Source organism: Neomonachus schauinslandi, chromosome 3 (assembly GCF_002201575.2).
Source record: "Neomonachus schauinslandi chromosome 3, ASM220157v2, whole genome shotgun sequence".
NCBI classification, from domain to species: Eukaryota; Metazoa; Chordata; class Mammalia; order Carnivora; family Phocidae; genus Neomonachus; species Neomonachus schauinslandi.
Window position 1 is genome coordinate 12,223,616 of NC_058405.1, and position 18,653 is coordinate 12,242,268.

Below are 18,653 nucleotides of genomic sequence, written 5' to 3' on the forward strand. Positions count from 1 at the left end.
CTTGTGTTCCTGCTCTCGCTGTCTCTGTCTCTGTCAAATAAATAAATAAAATCTTTAAAAAAAACAAACAAAAAAACAATTGTTAAATTATATTCCTTGTTTTTTTTTTTTTACACCAAATTTCCACCAGTTTACAACAAAGGTGGGAATTCTCACAAATGTTCACTTTTTTTTTTTAACTTGTTAAGGAAACATCTAAAGAAAATGATTATTCCTTTAATTCTTTCCTGAAAAATAAGGAATGCTGTAGAAGTGGCATTGGCCATGTGATGCTGCTGCCAAAGTACCTTCCACTGATAAGTGGTTTCAGATCGTGCCTCAAAATAGGATGCTTTGAAAACCTCATTGCATGAATAGACTACTCAGCTAAAACATAAATGGAAGCCTCAGAATGATTTCGCCTGTGATTTTGGCAATAAGTTTATTAGCATGAGAAGTTAAGTCAGATGATTATAAATTAGACTTCACATTGACACATGTTTCCTGTAGTGTGCTCCGAGGAAGCTAAAGGTTATCTCAAGTTTCTCTGAGCATGAAGTACATGTATTCTTCTTGGTATGAGTAATAAAGTTATCCAGTGTTTGCAACCTAGAATGCAAAGTTGTATTTGCAGCCTGAGATAAAATTATTTAAGATGCAAACAAACCGAAGAAACAAGATACCGTTAATTTAGTATCATCTTTTACCCCAGGCACAAGGAGCCTGGATGTTTACAGTTGTAGAACCAGATGATTGAAACTCTCAGAAAAACTCCTTTGTCCCTTTTGCTTGTAACTATTTCCTTGGAGATACCAGGCACAAATTTTCTAGGAAAGGCAAAGAACTCACTGACGTTTTGCTGGCCAGGATTGAATAAGCAAGTTATTTTCTGTTTTCGGGAAGTTTTTCCCAAAGATTAAGGAGCTTGAATTTCAGCTTTGATCCCTATCACAGCAATTAGCATGGGCTCCATTTAAATTTGGATGCTGTTACTTGTTTTCCCGGAGATGCCTATATACTAGGCAAGGCCATTTACCCTGTGCTTTCTCGTTAGATTGTCGTGGTGATTTTAATAACTGTCTACCTAGCTGAATGAGCAAAATGTCTTAGAACTGTCACAGATTCCCTCTGTTTGTCCCTCTCTTCTTAGGCAGAATAGAATAATATAAGGAACTATCCTCGTATTATTAGAGGCAGAGGGAACACTTAGATCAGGTGAAAGTATCTCATATGGAAAAAATAGCAAGATGGTTAGGAAGTGGGTCAAATTGTGAGCAAAATGCATGCTGGGGGTTAATTTGCAATACCATGCTTACTAGTTAAACAGTATTAGTTAACTATTAATAGAACTTCGTGCAAAGTTCTGTCAAATGCATTCAGAGTGATAATTTACTAAAACATAAGTATGGATAGTGATGAAACATTTCTATAGTTTTAGAGCAGGACATATGTTGATCCTGGCCAGATTTTTTTTTTTTTTAAGATTTATTTATTTATTTTAGGGGGCTGGGAGGGGCGGAGGGAGAGGGAGAGAGGGTCTGAAGCAGACTCCTGCTAAGCATGGAGCCTGATGCATGGCTCAATCTCATAACCCTGAGATCACAACCTGAGCCCAAACCAAGACTTGGATGCTTAACCCACTGTGCCACCCAGGCGCCCTGATATTGATGAGCTTTCAAGGACTCCTGTGTTCTCTGAACATGAGTCTTATGTAGAGAAGATTTTTTTGGTAAAATGTATTTGCTGAAGGGTGGGAGAACAGTGTTTAAAAGAAACGGACAAAATAATCTGAGAGACGTGGAGTCAATGTGGATTTTAAAAAGGCAAAAGGACAGTTCTCGGCTCTCAGAATATTTATGAAGTAAAGTTTTATCTGCCAGGGCCAGGGGCAGGAGTGTGTGTGTGGCTGATGTATCCCTCACTAGCTGACTGCGCTTCTTCTTTCAGAATCAGCCCCATGCTTTGGAGTATGTTCTCTTCTGTCTCTGCATTGGCTTCATGGTTCTCCTTGCCAGCAATACCTTCTTTTCTCTTCCCTCCTTCTAGAACCTTCTCACCCTTCCGAGGCCACTTCACATCCCTTGTCCTCTGATGTTGTTCAAGTCCGCAGTGATTTTTCCCCCATTCTCTTAAGCCCTTTAATACTTACTGTTCACACTGTATATAGTTATACCTGAGTACCTTGTCTTGGGCTTTTCACTAACGGCTTCTTACGCCTTTTGGGTCCAGTGTCACCACCTGTGCTGTGACCCCAGTGAAGGCTCAGGCCCTGTGTGTGTGAATCTCTGTCCTCCCACCCACCTCATATCCACCTAACCTCTTTATTGTTAGAATGTTTTAGATCAAGAAATGTAAGTTGACTTTTGCTGAAGAAATGACACATCTGTGCACACCTGAGGGCAACGCCCAGGCTTGCTCCCCTTCTCATCAGATGCCTAGAACCTCACGTGGGCCTGGCCATTGACTTCCAGTCACCGTTCTCCTTTAGGAGGAAGTCCTTTACTGGCTGATGCTGGTGGTTTTTTAAAGATTTTTTTTTTCGGGGTGCCTGAGTGGCTCAGTTGGTTAAGCGGCTGCCTTCAGCTCAGGTCGTGATCCCAGGGGCCTGGGATCGAGCCCCGCATCGGGCTCCCTGCTCAGTGGAGAGCCTGCTTCTCCCTCTTCCTCTGCCTGCCGCTCTGCCTACTTGTGCTCTCTCTCTATCTCTGTTAAATAAATAAATAAAAATCTTAAAAAAAAAAAAAAAGATTTTTTTTTTTTTCTTTATTTGAGAGAGAGAGAGAGGAGCAGGGAGAGGAGCAGAGGGAGAAGCAGACTCCTCACTGAGCAGGGAGCCCGAGGTGGGGCTCGATCCCGGGACCCTGGGATCATGACCTGAGCTGAAGGCAGACGCTTAACTGACTGAGCCACCCAGGTGCCCGGCGGTTTGACGTCCTTAACTGTTGCCATCACTCCCCTGAATCTGCAGCTTGCTAGAGAGCTCCTTATATCCTGGCTTGTTACAAGCTTACTAACGTGTGTGCAGTTATGTAAAGTGATGGACTGTGGGAAAGGTAATAATTAGTCAAAAAGGATGCTGGTGGCAATTTATAGATACCATTTATATTTCACAAAAACCAGTGTTTGGGGTGTGGTATGAACTAACAAGGACAGAATTTGTGTTTTCCTTCCAGAGATGTACCTAAAGGAATTGAAAGCAGAGACTTAGAGATACTTGTGCACCCATGTTCATGGCAGCATTATTCACAACAGCCAGAAGGTGGAACCCATGTGGCCCATGGGTGAGCCTTGAGCAAATTATGCTAAGTGAAATGTGACGATCAGAAAGGACAAATTTTGAATGATTCCACTCACAAGAGGTACTTAGAATAGTCCCATTTATAGAGACAGGAAGTAGAATGGTGGTGATCAGGGGCTGGGGGAATGAGGAGTTACTGTTTCATAGGTATAGAGTTTCGGTTTTGCAGGATGAAAAGAGTTCTGTGGGTGGATGGTGGTGATGGCTGCACCATAGTGAGAGTGTTCTTAATGCTCCTGAACTGTACACTTAAAAATGGTTTAAATGGTAAATTTTATGTTATGGATATTTTACCACAATTGAAAAAAAAAAGAGCATATGGTTGCAGGATTTCTGTGCTCCATGGATGTGAAATTATTGTCATCCTTAAAGTTGTTCAAAGTCAGGGTGAGGAGTAATTTCTCTGGTGCTCTTCCTGCATAGTTCATGGTTTAGTATCAACATCATATTCCCTCGCAAGGGAATTTAAAACAAAAGATAGGTGTACCGAGGAAAGATTATTAGTAATGGGCAATCCTAGAAATTTTCATTTTTGGAAATGTTTAGATACAGGAGAATCCTAGAATGTTCTCAGCATTGTATAGAAAAATGTGGTTAATCCATTTCCCTTTAAATAACATCCTGATTTTTATTTTTCCTCTGTTTCTTTTCCTCTTCTACTTACATGAGACTGATAATGATCTACAAACCACTGACCTGAAAAGGAAGCCAAGCCCTGCTACTTACAAAGGGCCTGGAAGTCCCTGATCTCATTTCCCATCTGTCCTTTTGAAAAGAAAAAATTCTTTCCACACTGTTTTGTCCTCACTTTTTATTATATGTTGCCAAAAAAATAATCTTGGTACTTTGTTTTGAGCTTTTTATTGAAAAATGTTCTTTTGATAAATTCCTCGAAATTTTTATCAGAGGGAATTCAGTGGCCAACAATGTAACTTTCTGTGAACATTGTGGTTTCTGGGATACTAGTTCATGCCCAGGACTGAACCTACCTGAATAAGATCTGGTTAAATAATATTTCTGAATTGACATTGGCCAGACCTTCAGGAGATGAGAATTTTAATTCTAGTTTTAAGTAATGACTTTTACAGAAAACAAGAACAGATCATACTTTCATGATCAAATATGTCTTAAAAGCTTATTTTTTGGACAGAACTGATCAGTCAAGTTGAAGAGTGTATTTGTTTAGCTTATAATTGATAGATCTACTCCTTGTGCAAAGGACTCAGCCTCCTGAGATGCTTAGAGTATGAGACAGGGCTCCTGCTTTCAAATTGCTCAAAACTTAGAAGAGATAATTACCTAATGTTTCTAATAAGAAGGAGAATGTGACTAGTATCATGAGAGAGATCGAGTCCCATGGGAATTTATTAAGTTGGAGATAGTGGGACATCCAGGTGCAAAGAATTTTTAAGTGGTTGGAAATGCAGAAGTTCGGTCTAAGAGAGGAGTGGGGGTTATTGATCTGGGCTCACTCATAGCAATGTGAGTCAGTGGCCCAGAGGCCAAGAGCATGGGGGTGCCTCTGTGGGAACTAGATCTTGGGGGCACCTTCACTGAGGAAGGAGGGAGGTGGGAAGCAGTTACAGAAAATTGGAAACTTTCTCCAGGAGACTGCAGGGTCCTGGAAGACAGAAGACTTTGAAGAAGGTAGGCAGAAAGGGCAGACAGTCTTGTGCTCCTCCTGATGAGGTGGGGGAGTTGATACCTAGGATATCTTTGCCGGTGAAGATAGTTTCTGGCCAGGGCTGATGAAGTAATAAGCAGGTGGGAATACAGGGGTTCATATTACATGGTAGCAGAGAGAAGGAATCGTCATGGCTCGGAGTAAGAACAAGAGGTTTTATCAGGATTGGGAAAACGAGAGAATGAGCTAAGAAGGGAAGTCCAGGAATGGGGAAGACATGGAAGATGTCAGGTTTACAGGGATGTGGTTTGAAACAGGGCTCTTTGCAGGGCTGCCTGGTTGGCTCAGTTAAGCATCTGACTCTTGAATTCAGCTCAGGTCATGATCTCAGGATCATGAGATGGAGCCCTGCATCAGGCTCCACGCTCAGTGGGGAGTCTGCTTGAGATTCTTTCCCTCTCCCTCCTCCTCTGCTCCTCCCTCCCCATGCTCTCTCTTATAAATAAATAAATAAATAAATAACATCTTTTTTTTCTTTTCTTTTTTTTAAGATTTCATTCATTTATTTGACAGAGAGAGCGAGAGAGCACAAGCAGGGGGAGCAGCAGAGGGAGAGGGAGAAGCCGGCTCCCCATTGAACAGGGAGCCCACTGTGGGGGCTCGATCCCAGGACCCCGGAATCATGACCTGAGCTGAAGGCAGATGCTTAACCAACTGAGCCACCCAGGCGCCCCATAAATAAAATCTTAAAAGAAAGAAAGAAACAGGACTCTTTGGGGATCTTGGGGATGGAGTTGAGGGTCTTTGGGGGAAGAAGGAGAGAGAGTTCCATCTCTGAACAGCAAGGAGAGAATTGGCTATTGAGAAATTTAGAGTGGATTGGGCTGAGGGGCCAGTGTCAGGCTGGCTCAGGGGAGGTGCAGCTCAGTGGGGGAGGGGGGAGGTAAGAAGGGTTTGGAAACTTAGGGAATAGGATGAAGAGGGGGTGACAGTAAGAGTCATTGGTTAGTTCCTCCACTGCTGTAACCATGGCCATAGCCCTTATCCTTTCATGCCGTGGTTAATGCAAGAGCCTCCTGTCAAGTCTTCTGGATCCTATTCTTGACCCCTTCCAGTTTATCCTAATAGAGTAGCCAGAGTGAGCATTTAAAAATAAGTTTAAAAGGTAGGTCGGATGATGTTACTCTTGTGTTCAGAGTCCTTCAGTGAAGACCTTATCATGGCCTGAAGGGCTGCTGTGGTCTTGTCCACCCATGACCTCCCTGACTGTCTTCCTGGCCTCCGTGGGGCTCCTCCTTCACCCCGGGCTGTCTCCTGCCTTAGGGCCCTTGCTCAGGCTTTCTCCTGTGCCAGTGAATTCTTTACCCAGCTGTCTCCCGCCTCCTGAAAGCCTTTTGCCAAATCTTACCTTGTCAGTGAGATCCTTGCCGACTCCGTACTGCCTGACCCCTTGGGCCTTCCCGGTCCCATTTATGTTTTATTTTTTTCTCACCACATTGCTTATCCACTTCTAACATACATGTTTATTCATGTGAACTCTGTGGGGGCAGGGGTATTAGTCCTGTGCACTGATGTTTTCAAGTACCTAGAAATAGATGGCACAGGGCAGGAATTCAATAATACTTGTCGAGTGGGATGAATGAGTGAGAGGGAGAGAGAATGAGAATATATGAATCACCAACAAGAGTGGGCCCCTTCCATCTAACATTTTGGTGGAAACAGCCTTTTTGGGAATGTCAGTGCTTGAGAACTGAGAAGAGAAAACTGAGGATGGGGGCTTATAGTGGCAAGATGGTATGTGTGGGGGTGGGGAGTAGCAGCAGGGCCCAAAACTACAGCACTCGAGGTCCTGAAATGGCCTCCCATGGACTCCTGGCCGGGTGTGGAGTCTTTAGAGGTCGATGTTGGACTGAGAAAGGAAGATAGTGGAGGACCTGGTGGGTGAACGAGCAGAAATGCATGGTGTGGGGTCATGGGAGGGATGTAAAGTGGCGCTTGGAGAAGGGGCGTTTTGGTGTTTGCGATGACACAGGGAGATGTTTGGTAGGCAGCATGGATCATGGCAAGGGTGACCTTGGAAGGCTCGTGGGTAAAGTGAATCAACATGTAGCAAAACACTGAACAGTTTGATAGAGATTTGGAAAGGTAAAGATGTGAAATAGTTCAGCCCAACCACTGGGGCTGTTGAACCAGATGATACCTAAAGTCAAATAGAAATAAGTTATAGGCATAGCTGGTCAGATGACTATTTTGAGCATTTAATCTAAGCTTGAGATGCATCCCTGGGCCCCTTGAAGATAAAATATGTTGTAACCTTTCTTTCTTATTGGAACTGCAACAGGAAAAGCAAGTGATGTAGGAACACTTGGTTGTTATTATTTCCTTGACTGTCACTTTTGTTCCTTAATTTGTTTAAAATTTTGTTCAGCTCAACAAACTTAAAGAAATATCAGTCTTGGAACCGTGCCAATTCAGTATTATTTAGGTGAGGGTGAAAATTACTTGTGAGTAACAGCTTCTCTACTGGATTCTCCATCAGCAACCAACAGCAATATATTGAGGAACCGTAATTAACTTTGATTTGTGCCATGTTTTCTAAAGGAAGGTGGCAGCCTTGTGGGACCGGAGGATGAGCTGGCTATGCCTGCCGCTTCTCCTCAGTGAGGTTCAGCTCATGTGATACCGTGGTGGTCAGAGAGGAAGACCACAGCTGGCCCTCTGGGTCCCCACGCTCCGTTACAGGCAGAGCAGGTCCATTCACCCATCAGTGGAGGGTGTATGTCGTGCTCCACGGCATACATGCTAGGGGACGTGATTGACCTGTGTTCCATGTTATATTGGGGCGTGGGGACATTCCTGCAGAATATGTGACAGTGTCCCGGGAGCTGGGTAACTCAGGGAACTCTGGTGCCCGCCCCAAAACCATTAGAATAAAATCCTGTCCGATTGATCTCTGTGTTTACAAAGCATGTTAGCCATTTTCTTCCACACGGCGCCTGGTAAGGGAAGTAGCCTTTTTTCACTGAGGCAGATCCTGTATTACATGATTTTTATTAGAAATACTGCACAGTGGGGCACATGGGTGGCTCAGTCAATTAAGTGTCTGCCTTTGGCTCAGGTCATGATCTCGGGGTCCTGGGATCGAGCCCCACGTTGGGCTCTCTGCTCAGTGCAGAGTCTGCTTCTCCCTCTCCCTCTGCCCCTGCCCCCCACCTTGGGCTTGCTTGCTCACTCCCTCTCAAATAAATAAAGTCTTTATTTTTTTTTTTAAGATTTTATTTATTTATTTGACAGAGAGAGACACAGAGAGAGAGGGAACACAAGCAGTCTTTTAAAAAAAGTCTTTAGGGGCGCCTGGGTGGCTCAGTTGGTTAAGCGACTGCCTTCGGCTCAGGTCATGATCCTGGAGTCCCGGGATCGAGTCCCGCATCGGGCTCCCTGCTCGGCGAGGAGCCTGCTTCTCTCTCTGACCCTCCCCCCTCTCATGTACTCTCTCTCATTCTCGCTCTCTCAAATAAATAAATAAAATCTTTAAAAAAAAAAAAAAAAGTCTTTAAAAAAAAGAAAAAGAAAGAAATACTGCACACTGCTGAGGAAAACTTATGATCAAGTAGGGAGTTGAGATTACGTAAATAACTAGATGAAATAGGACACACACACAGGCATATAACATTACCTGCATCAATGGGTCTAAGAGTTGATTCTCTTATGTAGAATAAAAGATACTGGATAAACTCGTAGTCCAGCACTGTATGCATGTACTCCCCGCATCAGGTCACACTCCCTCCCTCCCTCCCTCCCTCAAATCTTCTTTGCTTTTTTAGAAGAAATAATGTTTAGCTCACATTTTAAATAGGTCGGAGAGAATGGTAAATGTCCCACAATTGGTAGAAAGGGGTAAGCACAGATCATACTTCTAAGCATTGAGGGGTAGGAGGACAGTTTTATGTATGTGATTAATGTATTTGTCTTAGGTTATTAAACATGACTAACAGACACACATAGACAAAGTTCTAAGCAAAGGTGATATCCTAAGACCATGTAAGCACATGGAGATTTATTTATACTCTATTTCTACATTCATTGAATATTGATCTTTATAATTATTCATAACTGTAAAAGTTTGTCAAGGTGGCAGATCGGGGGAGTAGAAGAGAAGGAGACATGGTAGGATTGCATGCAAAAACAAGAACAAAGAGTCCCTAAAGAGAAAATCTAGGTTTTGGCCTCAGAATTACCAGATGTCATTGAACATATTAGTAAGCTCAAAATCTCTGTGGTTCCTACAACTTGTGGGTCCTGCTGTGTCCATTGCTCTGCCTCTTCCTGCCAGGGTTGCCTGGCAGAGCCTAGATACTGTCAGGTGTGTCCTGCTTGGAGTGTCCAGCATCAGCCTGAGCGTGCGTGCTGAGTGTGTGTATGAGATCCAGAGAGGACAGAATAAGGAAGTTCAGCGAAATCCCCTGATGTCAGAGGTCCTCGAGTCAGGACTTCTCCATCTGCTTAGTGTTTTATCTGTGGAGCATAATCTCAGCTCCACCGTGTTTAAAATAAGACTTTGGATGGCATCCCAGGAACTGATGTGCTGAGGCCCGATGCTCTGACAAGACCAGCGCAGCGGTGGTGGTGCTGACAAACGCATGGAGGGATTTGAGAGCAATCGTCCTTGGTGCATCAGTGCAACGTACTCCTGAGTGATGAGGAGAACACGAGGAGAGCTCACCAATATCTTGGAATATGTAAATAATGGCCATGTTTTAACATGAAGCATATTCACTATGCTAGGTGTTCACACAAAGAAAGGTATGGTCTTTTCAGCAACTAAAATTGCATTCTAGAGAAAGATTACAGAGCCATACACAGATAAGTAGAAAACAAAAGAAACTGTGCTTGCTTATACCTTCCTCAAGGTTTTGTTACCAAGTGGAACATAAATCCATCATAGGGATGGTAGATGCTCTAGACCCAAGATTTACTCGTGTGACCTGAAGTTTAGCCCCAGGTCTCTCTGTTATTAATCTGGGTGTTGGGGTAAATGAGAAGCCTTCTTAAAACTCACTTTTCTTAGTCTATAGTTCAGAGAAAACATTTGCCCTAAAATTTAGGTTCTCATAGATATGCGAGAATCCAAAGAGACAGCACCGTGCAAGGAAGCTCTTTGCACCCCTGGCTGACGTCAGTTGGCAGGAAGAGAGCTGAGGGCCTAGGAAGCAGCCTCCTTCCTTCGGGGTAACATCATTCATTTTTGAGGATTTGCAGTCATGTGATGTGGAACAGGTTGAGCCCCTTACTCATGGGGAAGCTGGACCTGCCAGTTGTCCCCCAAATGACCAAATGACCTGGTTTTCTGGATTACCCCCCCACCATTCTTTCTCGTGAAGTGGTACTTAAGAGTGACTAAAACCAAGCATCTTTTTAACACCAAACCAAGCCAAACATAAACCAAATAGAATCTCTAAAAACTGAACTTAATTGGTGAGTCTGGTCATGAAGGGTCCTGAACATTTAACTTATTTAGTTATAGTTTACTGCATTTGGAAAGTTATGTAATATATAATTTGGGGGGTTAGCAGAATGAAATTTTTATGACTCTCAAAGGTCTACTGACACCTATAAATGCATGTGACACTTTAGGAAACAGGACATTATGTGGTGACAGAAGCTACCTGATGGCTCAGCAGTTCTGAGACACTGTCTCATTTGGAACCCTGAGTGATCTTACAATTGAATAAAAGAATCCCCATTTTAAAATCTCAACTGCCCATTCACTCAACAAACATTTACGTTGTGCCAGATGTTCTGCTGGGTGTTGGAAAAGCAAAGATGAGCAGCATAGTCCGTGGGTCTCGAGGCTGGTAGGAGACGTGGGTGGTGGGAGCAGCTCTGCAGCCAGGTGGGTGGCCTCGTACATGAGGGAGTCACAAGTCCCCATGTGCTGCAGGGCTGAAGAAGGGCAGGTGAGTCCAGAAAGATCATTAGAGCTGCTCAGCCAAGGTCTTTGGGTCTGCTGAGGAGCTTGGACTCTATTCTGGTGGCAATGAGGAGTCATGGAAAGGATTTAAGCTGAGGCCTGATGCTAGCAGATGAAAATTTTAGAGAGATGACTGGCAGAGAATGCGTAAGAGGAACGATAGAGGGGAGCTGGGCATACCAGGTGCACACAGGAGCACCGTACATCAGTGCATTTTCGTGGGGACGTCCAGCAAGGAAAGTCACTGACGTCACACAGGGCGGCACTATTGAGCAAGCAGAGAGGGATGGTGCAGGATGGGAGCCTGGGGAGCTTGCAGGGGCTGGTGAGGAGGGGCTGTGGGGACAGGCGGCCCCCAGCATGGTTTTACTGGGTTCCTTGAGTGTTGTTTTCTGTTAAATCCCTCCAGAAACCTAAATGGGATTCCTTTTCTAGACCCTTGTCCTGTACCATGCCTTGTCCATTTTCTTAATTATTAATGAATTGGACATTGAGAGATCTCAGGAAACTGAAAATGGGATCTTCTGAGGTTAATAGAACACTGAGTCAGTCGCCAAGACATGATCTCCGCAAGGAGATGTTGGAAACGCCCAGTTTCCAGCCTGGCTTGGGGCTAAATCCTCCCAAAGCGAGTCATCTGTTCTGAAACAAATATCACTGCCAGACATTTGGAAAGGCTCCAGTACGCTGTGCTTGATAAGTCACAGTAAAGTCCCCAGAGTTTCTCGTAGTAATGCTTCATGCACAGACAAATGCAACCAAGGCCCGTGTCCAGCATATGATATAAAGGGACCCAACTCCCCAGACATGTGAGGTTCCCTGCAGTCTGGCTCAGGCCTAGAAACCAAAGAAAGGAGGTATTGAGAGCTGCCTGTCTAACAGGGAGTAGTTGAAAATCCAGGATAACGTTAGAACATTGAAGCGGACTCTGTCCATTTGGCCCAGTTGAGCACAGTATAAATTCAACCCAGGGCTTACTTGCTTAGTAAAGGAGATGGGCCAGGCTGAGGGACGCCAGCCCGAAGAGCTGTCTTCCCTCAACCGCCTGGGCTTTGATTTCTGGCGCCATCCACTTCCCTCCCCTCACTGAGTTTTGGCTACCTCCTACCACACCCCACGGTTGTCCTTCTCCTGGAAGATCTTTCTCTGCAAATGCATCAAGCCCTCAAAGGTCTGAGGCCATAGTTCTACTATGTGAATTAAAACAAACACAAAAATGAACACAAGCACAGGATGCTTTGTATGGAATTACAAACAGGGTGGGGAAGAGAGAGTCCACATTTTTGCCTGAGGGTAGGTGGGAGCTGACCCAGGCCCTGAGACCTGATGGGCTTCCCTGTCCAGCAGATCATCTGTCAGAGTGGGTGTTGGGCCCTCGTGTCTGACCTCAGGCCGTCCGCAGGCCTCAGAGCCCATCTCAGAGGTAAGGTGGCACCTAGGAAATTTCCTGCACTCTTTGACATTCTGCAGCCACGTGCCTAACAGACCAGTTTCCGCCTCCTGAAGGCCTTCACCTGTTATCATTCAGTGTCTCAGCTGATGCACTGTGGCCTCCCCTCTCTTCAGAGCTGTTCTGCTTAGAACACCGGAGGAGCCGTCTCTTCCTGTTTCAAGGCCTGCACTCCCTTCTGGGCTGCCTGTGATGTTTGTTTTTCTGTCTGAGGGAGGACACTCCCAGCCGTATGCTCCTTTGAACAGGAGAGATGGGGAGACAGTTGTTGGTGGTGGAAGCCTGCAGCTGGCTGGTGTTGCAGCCCACCCACTTCTCTGGGATCCTGTCTCTAGCTCATTGTTCTTCCCCAGGGGAAGGGTGGGCCTTTTGTTTCAGTCTCTTAATTAAAATCTTATAAAATAGGGTATTTTAAACAGCAGTGGCTATGCATGCTTCCCACCAGGAATTAAGAGGGTTGTTTTGTTAGGGTTTTAATGCCCATTCTAAAGTGATTAATAAAAAGTCCCATACCATATGGGTTGAGAGGGTTAGAACCGTAAAGAAACAATGACACAAAAGCATGTCTCTGTTACCACTCACCCTACATTTATTTAAGTCTACAGAGTGACTCTTCCCTCCCTCAAATCCAAGGATTCCTTTCCTAAAAAAATAAATGGGGTAATCAATCAAAGCAGACCTAGTATTCGTCTTATTTTTTTGGATGTCTTTTAGTTTCTCTCAAAGCACCTCATAGCACTCAGATAATAAGTCATTTGAGACAGATAGACTTAGAATTCCCTGTTCACAGAACTGTGGAATTTTAAAATTACACAGTAAGCCTGGAGATCCTTAGAAAACTTTCTATTTTATAGATGTGGAAAGTTAAAACTTTCCCTCAAGATCACACAGCTAATAATAGGCCACACTCAGATGAGGACTCAGGTTTCCTGGCTCTCCATTCAAACCCCTTTCCAATATCACTTCTCAGATTCTTCCACAGGAAGTTGAATTAAATTATTCACCTCACATTTCTTGCGGTTTGAAACATGAGCTTCTTGGTATCCCAGCTTCAGTGGGGTCAGGGTGGTGGGTTGGCTGGTACTGATGGAGGGAGGACAGAGCCAGGTTGGGGTCAGGAATTCCATTCGTAGAGAGAGATTCCAAGCTGAAGATGAAGACCAGGGTTTGTAGCAGGCCATCAGGGGAACAGCTGTGAGTGATAAAGAAGAGGGTCAGGAAGTGCCAGGAAGGCCCAAGGCTGGCCCAGATCAGGCCTGTATGGTATGTCTGTCTGTCCCTTCAGGTGACCCACGGCCCTGCCTCCCTGGGCCAAGCACCCTGGGCTATGCCTCATAGTCGCTGAAGTGACCCCAGTCTCTGGGGGGAGTCATTTCAACCAAGAGAGAAAAAAGGGTTTTTATCTATTTGAAATTTGTTCTTCCAAATTAGACTTGGAGATAGTTACAAGTTCTGCTGTTTCTATTCAGGTCTGGGGGCAACTCTGAACTCCTTCAACTCATTCCATTAAAAAAAAAAAGGTCTCCTGAAGATTGACCTGGGCTCTCACATGTCCTTGGATCATCTTCTGAGCCCTTTGGGCGAGGACTTCACCCCTTTCTCTTCCTGTAGCAGTTCTAAATTTTTCTTTTCAGTAACTCCTGACATTTTTTGGAATTCCTTGTAAGACTCCTGTCCATACTTGGCCAAGGTAATTAAGGATCTCTTTGTGTCAAAGACTACCAGCATTAAACCTAAGTAACAGAAACTGACTGAAAATAATTTAGACTCTTATAGTAGCTAGAAGAGGGCTTTTATTTTTATTTTTAAAAAATATTTTATTTATTTATTTATTTGAGAGTGAGAGAGACAGAGAGAGAGAGTGGGGAGAGGAACAGAGGGAGAGGGACAAGCAGACCCTGCACTGAGTGCAGAGCCTGATGTGGGGCTTGATCTCACAACCCTGAGATCATGACCTGAGCCAAAATCAAGACTTGGATGCTCAACTGACTGAGCCACTCAGGCACACCCAGGGCTTTTATTTTTAAATTGTGCTTTGTGCTATGAGATTTCTATCCAGAGTGGTTGTCGGAGATGCTAGCTGCATTTATATTTAATTTGCAGATCTTATCACACTTCACAGTGTGAAGTGTTTCTTCCCTCCCCCTTGCAAGTGCGGAAAGCTACTTAGAGAACGCTGCTGCTAAGCTTTCTTAGTAGAATGGAAATAATTCATTTCCAAACATAGAAATGGGACAGATATTCTTTGAATGTCCACCTTGATGTTGATTTATATAAAGTGGATACAGACCCATTTTTTTTTTAGCAGGAATATGATTTTAACGGATAGAAAAGAAGAGAATACCACAACCATGAAAAAGAAAATTAAGTTCACTTGTGAGGAGGGCGTTAGTGTTCATTGAGTATAAATCTCCAGGTATTGATTGAGACTCTGTTACAAGCCAGATAAATAAAACTGCAGAAATTTAATGTGAATCAATTTGGCATACAGTAGACTATTACCCAAATGCAAGTTTTAATAAACAGAATCTATGGAGAAATTAAAATAGAGCATTCACTCATGCTGTAGTCTTCAAGGGAAGACTTCAGTTTTCATAATGGACCAGAGAACTATTTGTAATAACAGAAAAAAAATTATATACAAGTAATGGATGATTATTGGTAGAGACCTATTTCTGTCTTCATTGACTATTTTGTTCATTCATTCTTGAAACATTTATTGAGTACTTAGCACAGAGACACAGATGGGGGCATGTGTCTCCTGCTCTCAGAGGATTCCACAGTGCGATAGGAGAAAGTGGCATGTGCGCCTGCCAGAAAGTCTTGGATAACGGAGTCAGAGGTTGACCAGCTGCTATCAGACGCGGCCTCATCGGCCGTGGTTCATAAGTTACCAAGGTCTGGGATCAGATCTTAGCTTTGCAAGTCCAGAAACTGAGTTTGTTCAGTGTGACCAGAGTTGTTTGGGCTCAGAGACCTGACTTGTAGCAGACAACCCCACGAGAGAACAAACCAAATGCTATTTAATTATGAGCCTTGAGAACTAGAATTAATAAGCCGATCAGAATACATTCATTGCTGTGTCATCTCTCTCTCATTAGGAAAGTCTAAATGGGAATCACATTATAAACAAGTGAATTGGGGAGGATGGACTCAGCAATGAGTGGGAAGACCTTGGGAACTGAGGACACGAAGCGACGACTCCTCACTGGTGCCAAGTCCAATGTTAATGGTGCCCCAGTGGCCCAGCTGGTAGATTCCAGTCTCTCCTGTTAAATGGGGATAAAGACGCTGACAAAATTGCTCTGCTTTATGTAAGACCCATTCCTTCTATTGGCTCATTCTTTCCCCAGATGAGTTAAAACCATTGATTAGGCTATAGGTTGGTGGGGTTTTTCATCCTTCCGTGTTTTTTCATTCAAATTTAATTAGTGTTCTGGGCAGTTTTTCCTTTGGCATAGGATATATTTGTAGTTCTAGGATTTAATGGGTCTCTTGTGTGTGTGCAAAGAGCTAATCTAATTCGTCGTGTTTTGATTTTGCTCTTTTAACTCTCAAGTTTCTGCCCCCTTTGTACTGAATACAGCATGTACTCATCCTGTACAGTTTAGTTTAAGTGTCTTTGCTTTGGTGCACATCTTCTTGATGTCCTTTTCTCCTCCCTATTGGATTTAGATTCCCCTCTTCTTTCCTCTCATTTCAGCCTGTGCTTCTGTACTCCTTTCTCTCATACTCTTCTGTAGTACTCGCAGCACTGCTAATTTATTTCCTCCTCTTCCTCTGTCATGAGACTATAAGCTTTATAGGGACAGCAAGTACACTTTCTTAAACTTGGTGTCTCCAGCTGCTAGTTCTGTGTCTGGTGGTAGAAAGTACTGACTCAGGGGAAGGATGGATAGATGGATGAAATGATACTTATGCTGAGCCCTAAAATGATCAGTACAATGATTTGGGGGAAGAGAAGCCATTGATCTTTACTCCTAAAGTCCAACAGACATTTTTCTCTATCTTACTTGTCCACCCTTAGGACACTGACAGAAGTCCTGGGAAAGGTGAATATGGAAACCAGATTGCAGTTTAGTGTGTCCCCTCGATGCTTCTGTCCTTACTCTATATTGTGATTAGTATTTGAAAAGATTTTCCTGAAAACAGCAGTATTCCTCAGTACATTAATTAGGACATATTCCTAATCTCTTACAGTCTTGTTATAGTTATTTATTGCTGAGTAACAAACCACTCCAAAGCCTAGTAATTTAGGGCAATAATTTATAATTTCTCACAATTCTGAAATCTGATCAAGGCTCAGCTAGGTAGTTCTGCTTGACTTGCTGTCTGCAGGGGCTGGAATGCTTCCCCACGTACATTGTGGTGACTCTTCCAGTTTGGCTGGAACCAGCCGTGGGCTGGCGGGCCATCTTTCTATATCTGGCCTTTCCATATGGCTAGTGTGGACTCACAGCATAGTGGTCTCAGGTAGTAGAACTTTTTATGTGGTGGTTGTCTTCCAAGAGCTGCTAGTTTGCTAAGTTTGGAACTGGCAGAATGCCACTTCCCCCTCATTGGATTGGTCAAAGCCAGCCTAGATTCAAGGAGAGGGAGATTGTCTCCACCTTTTAGTGTGAGGAACAGCATGCATATGTAGGGAAGGATAGCAGCCATCTATCTAAAAGAGATCATCTAAAACATCCAATTTTTATATACAACAAGAAATAGACATAAAAATAACATTAAAGAACTATGTCTCATTTAAGTGTATGTTTTTGTTTTTTTTTTAAGATTTTATTTATTTATTTTGAGAGAGAGAATGAGAGAGAGAGAGCACATGAGAGGGGGGAGGGTCAGAGGGAGAAGCAGACTTCCTGCTGAGCAGGGAGCCTGATGCGGGACTCGATCCAGGGACTCCAGGATCATGACCTGAGCCGAAGGCAGTTGCTTAACCAACTGAGCCACCCAGGCGCCCTAAGTGAATGGTTTTTAAGAAATGCATTAAGTTTATTTGGATGAAGTCTCCGGGGGAGCGAAGGGCTCTTGTCAGAAAACTAAGCTTTGTCAACATCGGAGCTAGGACTTGATCAGTAATGGACTCAAACCTAGTATCCTGGTACTGGTGGGTAGTAAATAAACACACAGATGATTGGTTTAATTATGCCCGGTGCTCTCTTATCTGTTAAAGGTCAGGTCTCTCTTTAATGATTAAAGTTGCTTTCTTTATAAAATGAGAGCATACTGGCACTCACTCTGATCTACAAGAATCAAAAAGATCCATATCCTATTTCTCTCACCTTAGAGGCGTTTGGAAAAGTGTCACACAATTAAAGTTTCTTGAGTTGGTGATTCTACTGGGAGAATGTTGTAATAAATTTTCTCTTTTGACTAGTGCTGTGATGGGAAATAGGCTGGGAATGCCTCTAATCGTCCCATTTCTTGACCTGAGCATTTCCTGAACATTTTGAAAGTGTAATAATTAGTTTCAAAAACCTTGATAGACCCAAATACATCAAGATAAGTAGGGCTGTAGAGTGAATCCTTCTTTGAAGCATACACGGTTTCTTGAACAATTCCCCTTTTCTTATATTATTCCTGATTTTTAATAGTTTTGACAACCTCTTAGAATCACTTCTCACTTGGAAACTTTTGGAATAGATTATGCCTCTTCAGTGCTTGTTGTTACATATCTCTTTGGTATTTCATGGGAACAGGTGGGAAGTAAGGGTCACCATTTGTGATATTTGTAAAGAAATCAAGAGCAAGGGCCTACAAAGCCCTTTTGGAGGCTGAATGAATTAGTAATTTGCCCATTAAGGACTTAGTGGAGAATGGAGTTCCTTCTTCCCCTTTCTTCAGAATAAGGGGATTTATTCTAAAAACAGGGCTTAAGATTACTTTCAAAGATTGACACCATGCAAAAATGAGTAAAATAGGTGAAGGAGACATGACATTGAGAAAACAGGGGCAGGAAATAAAATTAAATTATATTTAAGATATATGCCATGAAGTTTTCTACCTGTGCTCAAGGGGAGGGATCACGGATTTGACCTAAAGTTTCCTCCAACCAAAGGAAGAAGAAAAACATTTGGGACAAATGCTGGGAGATCCCAGCTTAGGTAAGTAGCCACGAAGAGCTACCGCAGGGTAGATCTCTTAGCAAAATGTTTTCATGTATGCTGTTTTTGTAACTACGATCTGTTAATAGTATCCAAGGATTACAGTCCTTGGGAGAAAAAATCTAGAACATTGCTTTCTGAAGCCTGAGGTCTCATCTCCTCATTTTGACAAAAACAGTACCTTCCAAATGACGTTAATTAGGGTGGATGTGCTACTGCCTAAAGTC

The 18,653-nt window shown here is 43.4% G+C and overlaps 1 protein-coding gene across 4 annotated transcripts in view; it reads left to right on the forward strand.

Annotated features, from left to right (window-relative positions):
- Positions 1–18,653, forward strand: part of DOCK9 (dedicator of cytokinesis 9) — a 214,996-nt gene that overhangs the window by 55,225 nt on the left and 141,118 nt on the right. For all 4 annotated transcript variants that reach the window (XM_044913528.1, XM_044913529.1, XM_044913526.1 and 1 more), the window contains one exon: positions 8,278–8,289. In XM_044913528.1, the coding sequence (XP_044769463.1) occupies positions 8,278–8,289 (12 nt within the window). The remainder of the gene's footprint in view (positions 1–8,277; positions 8,290–18,653) is intronic.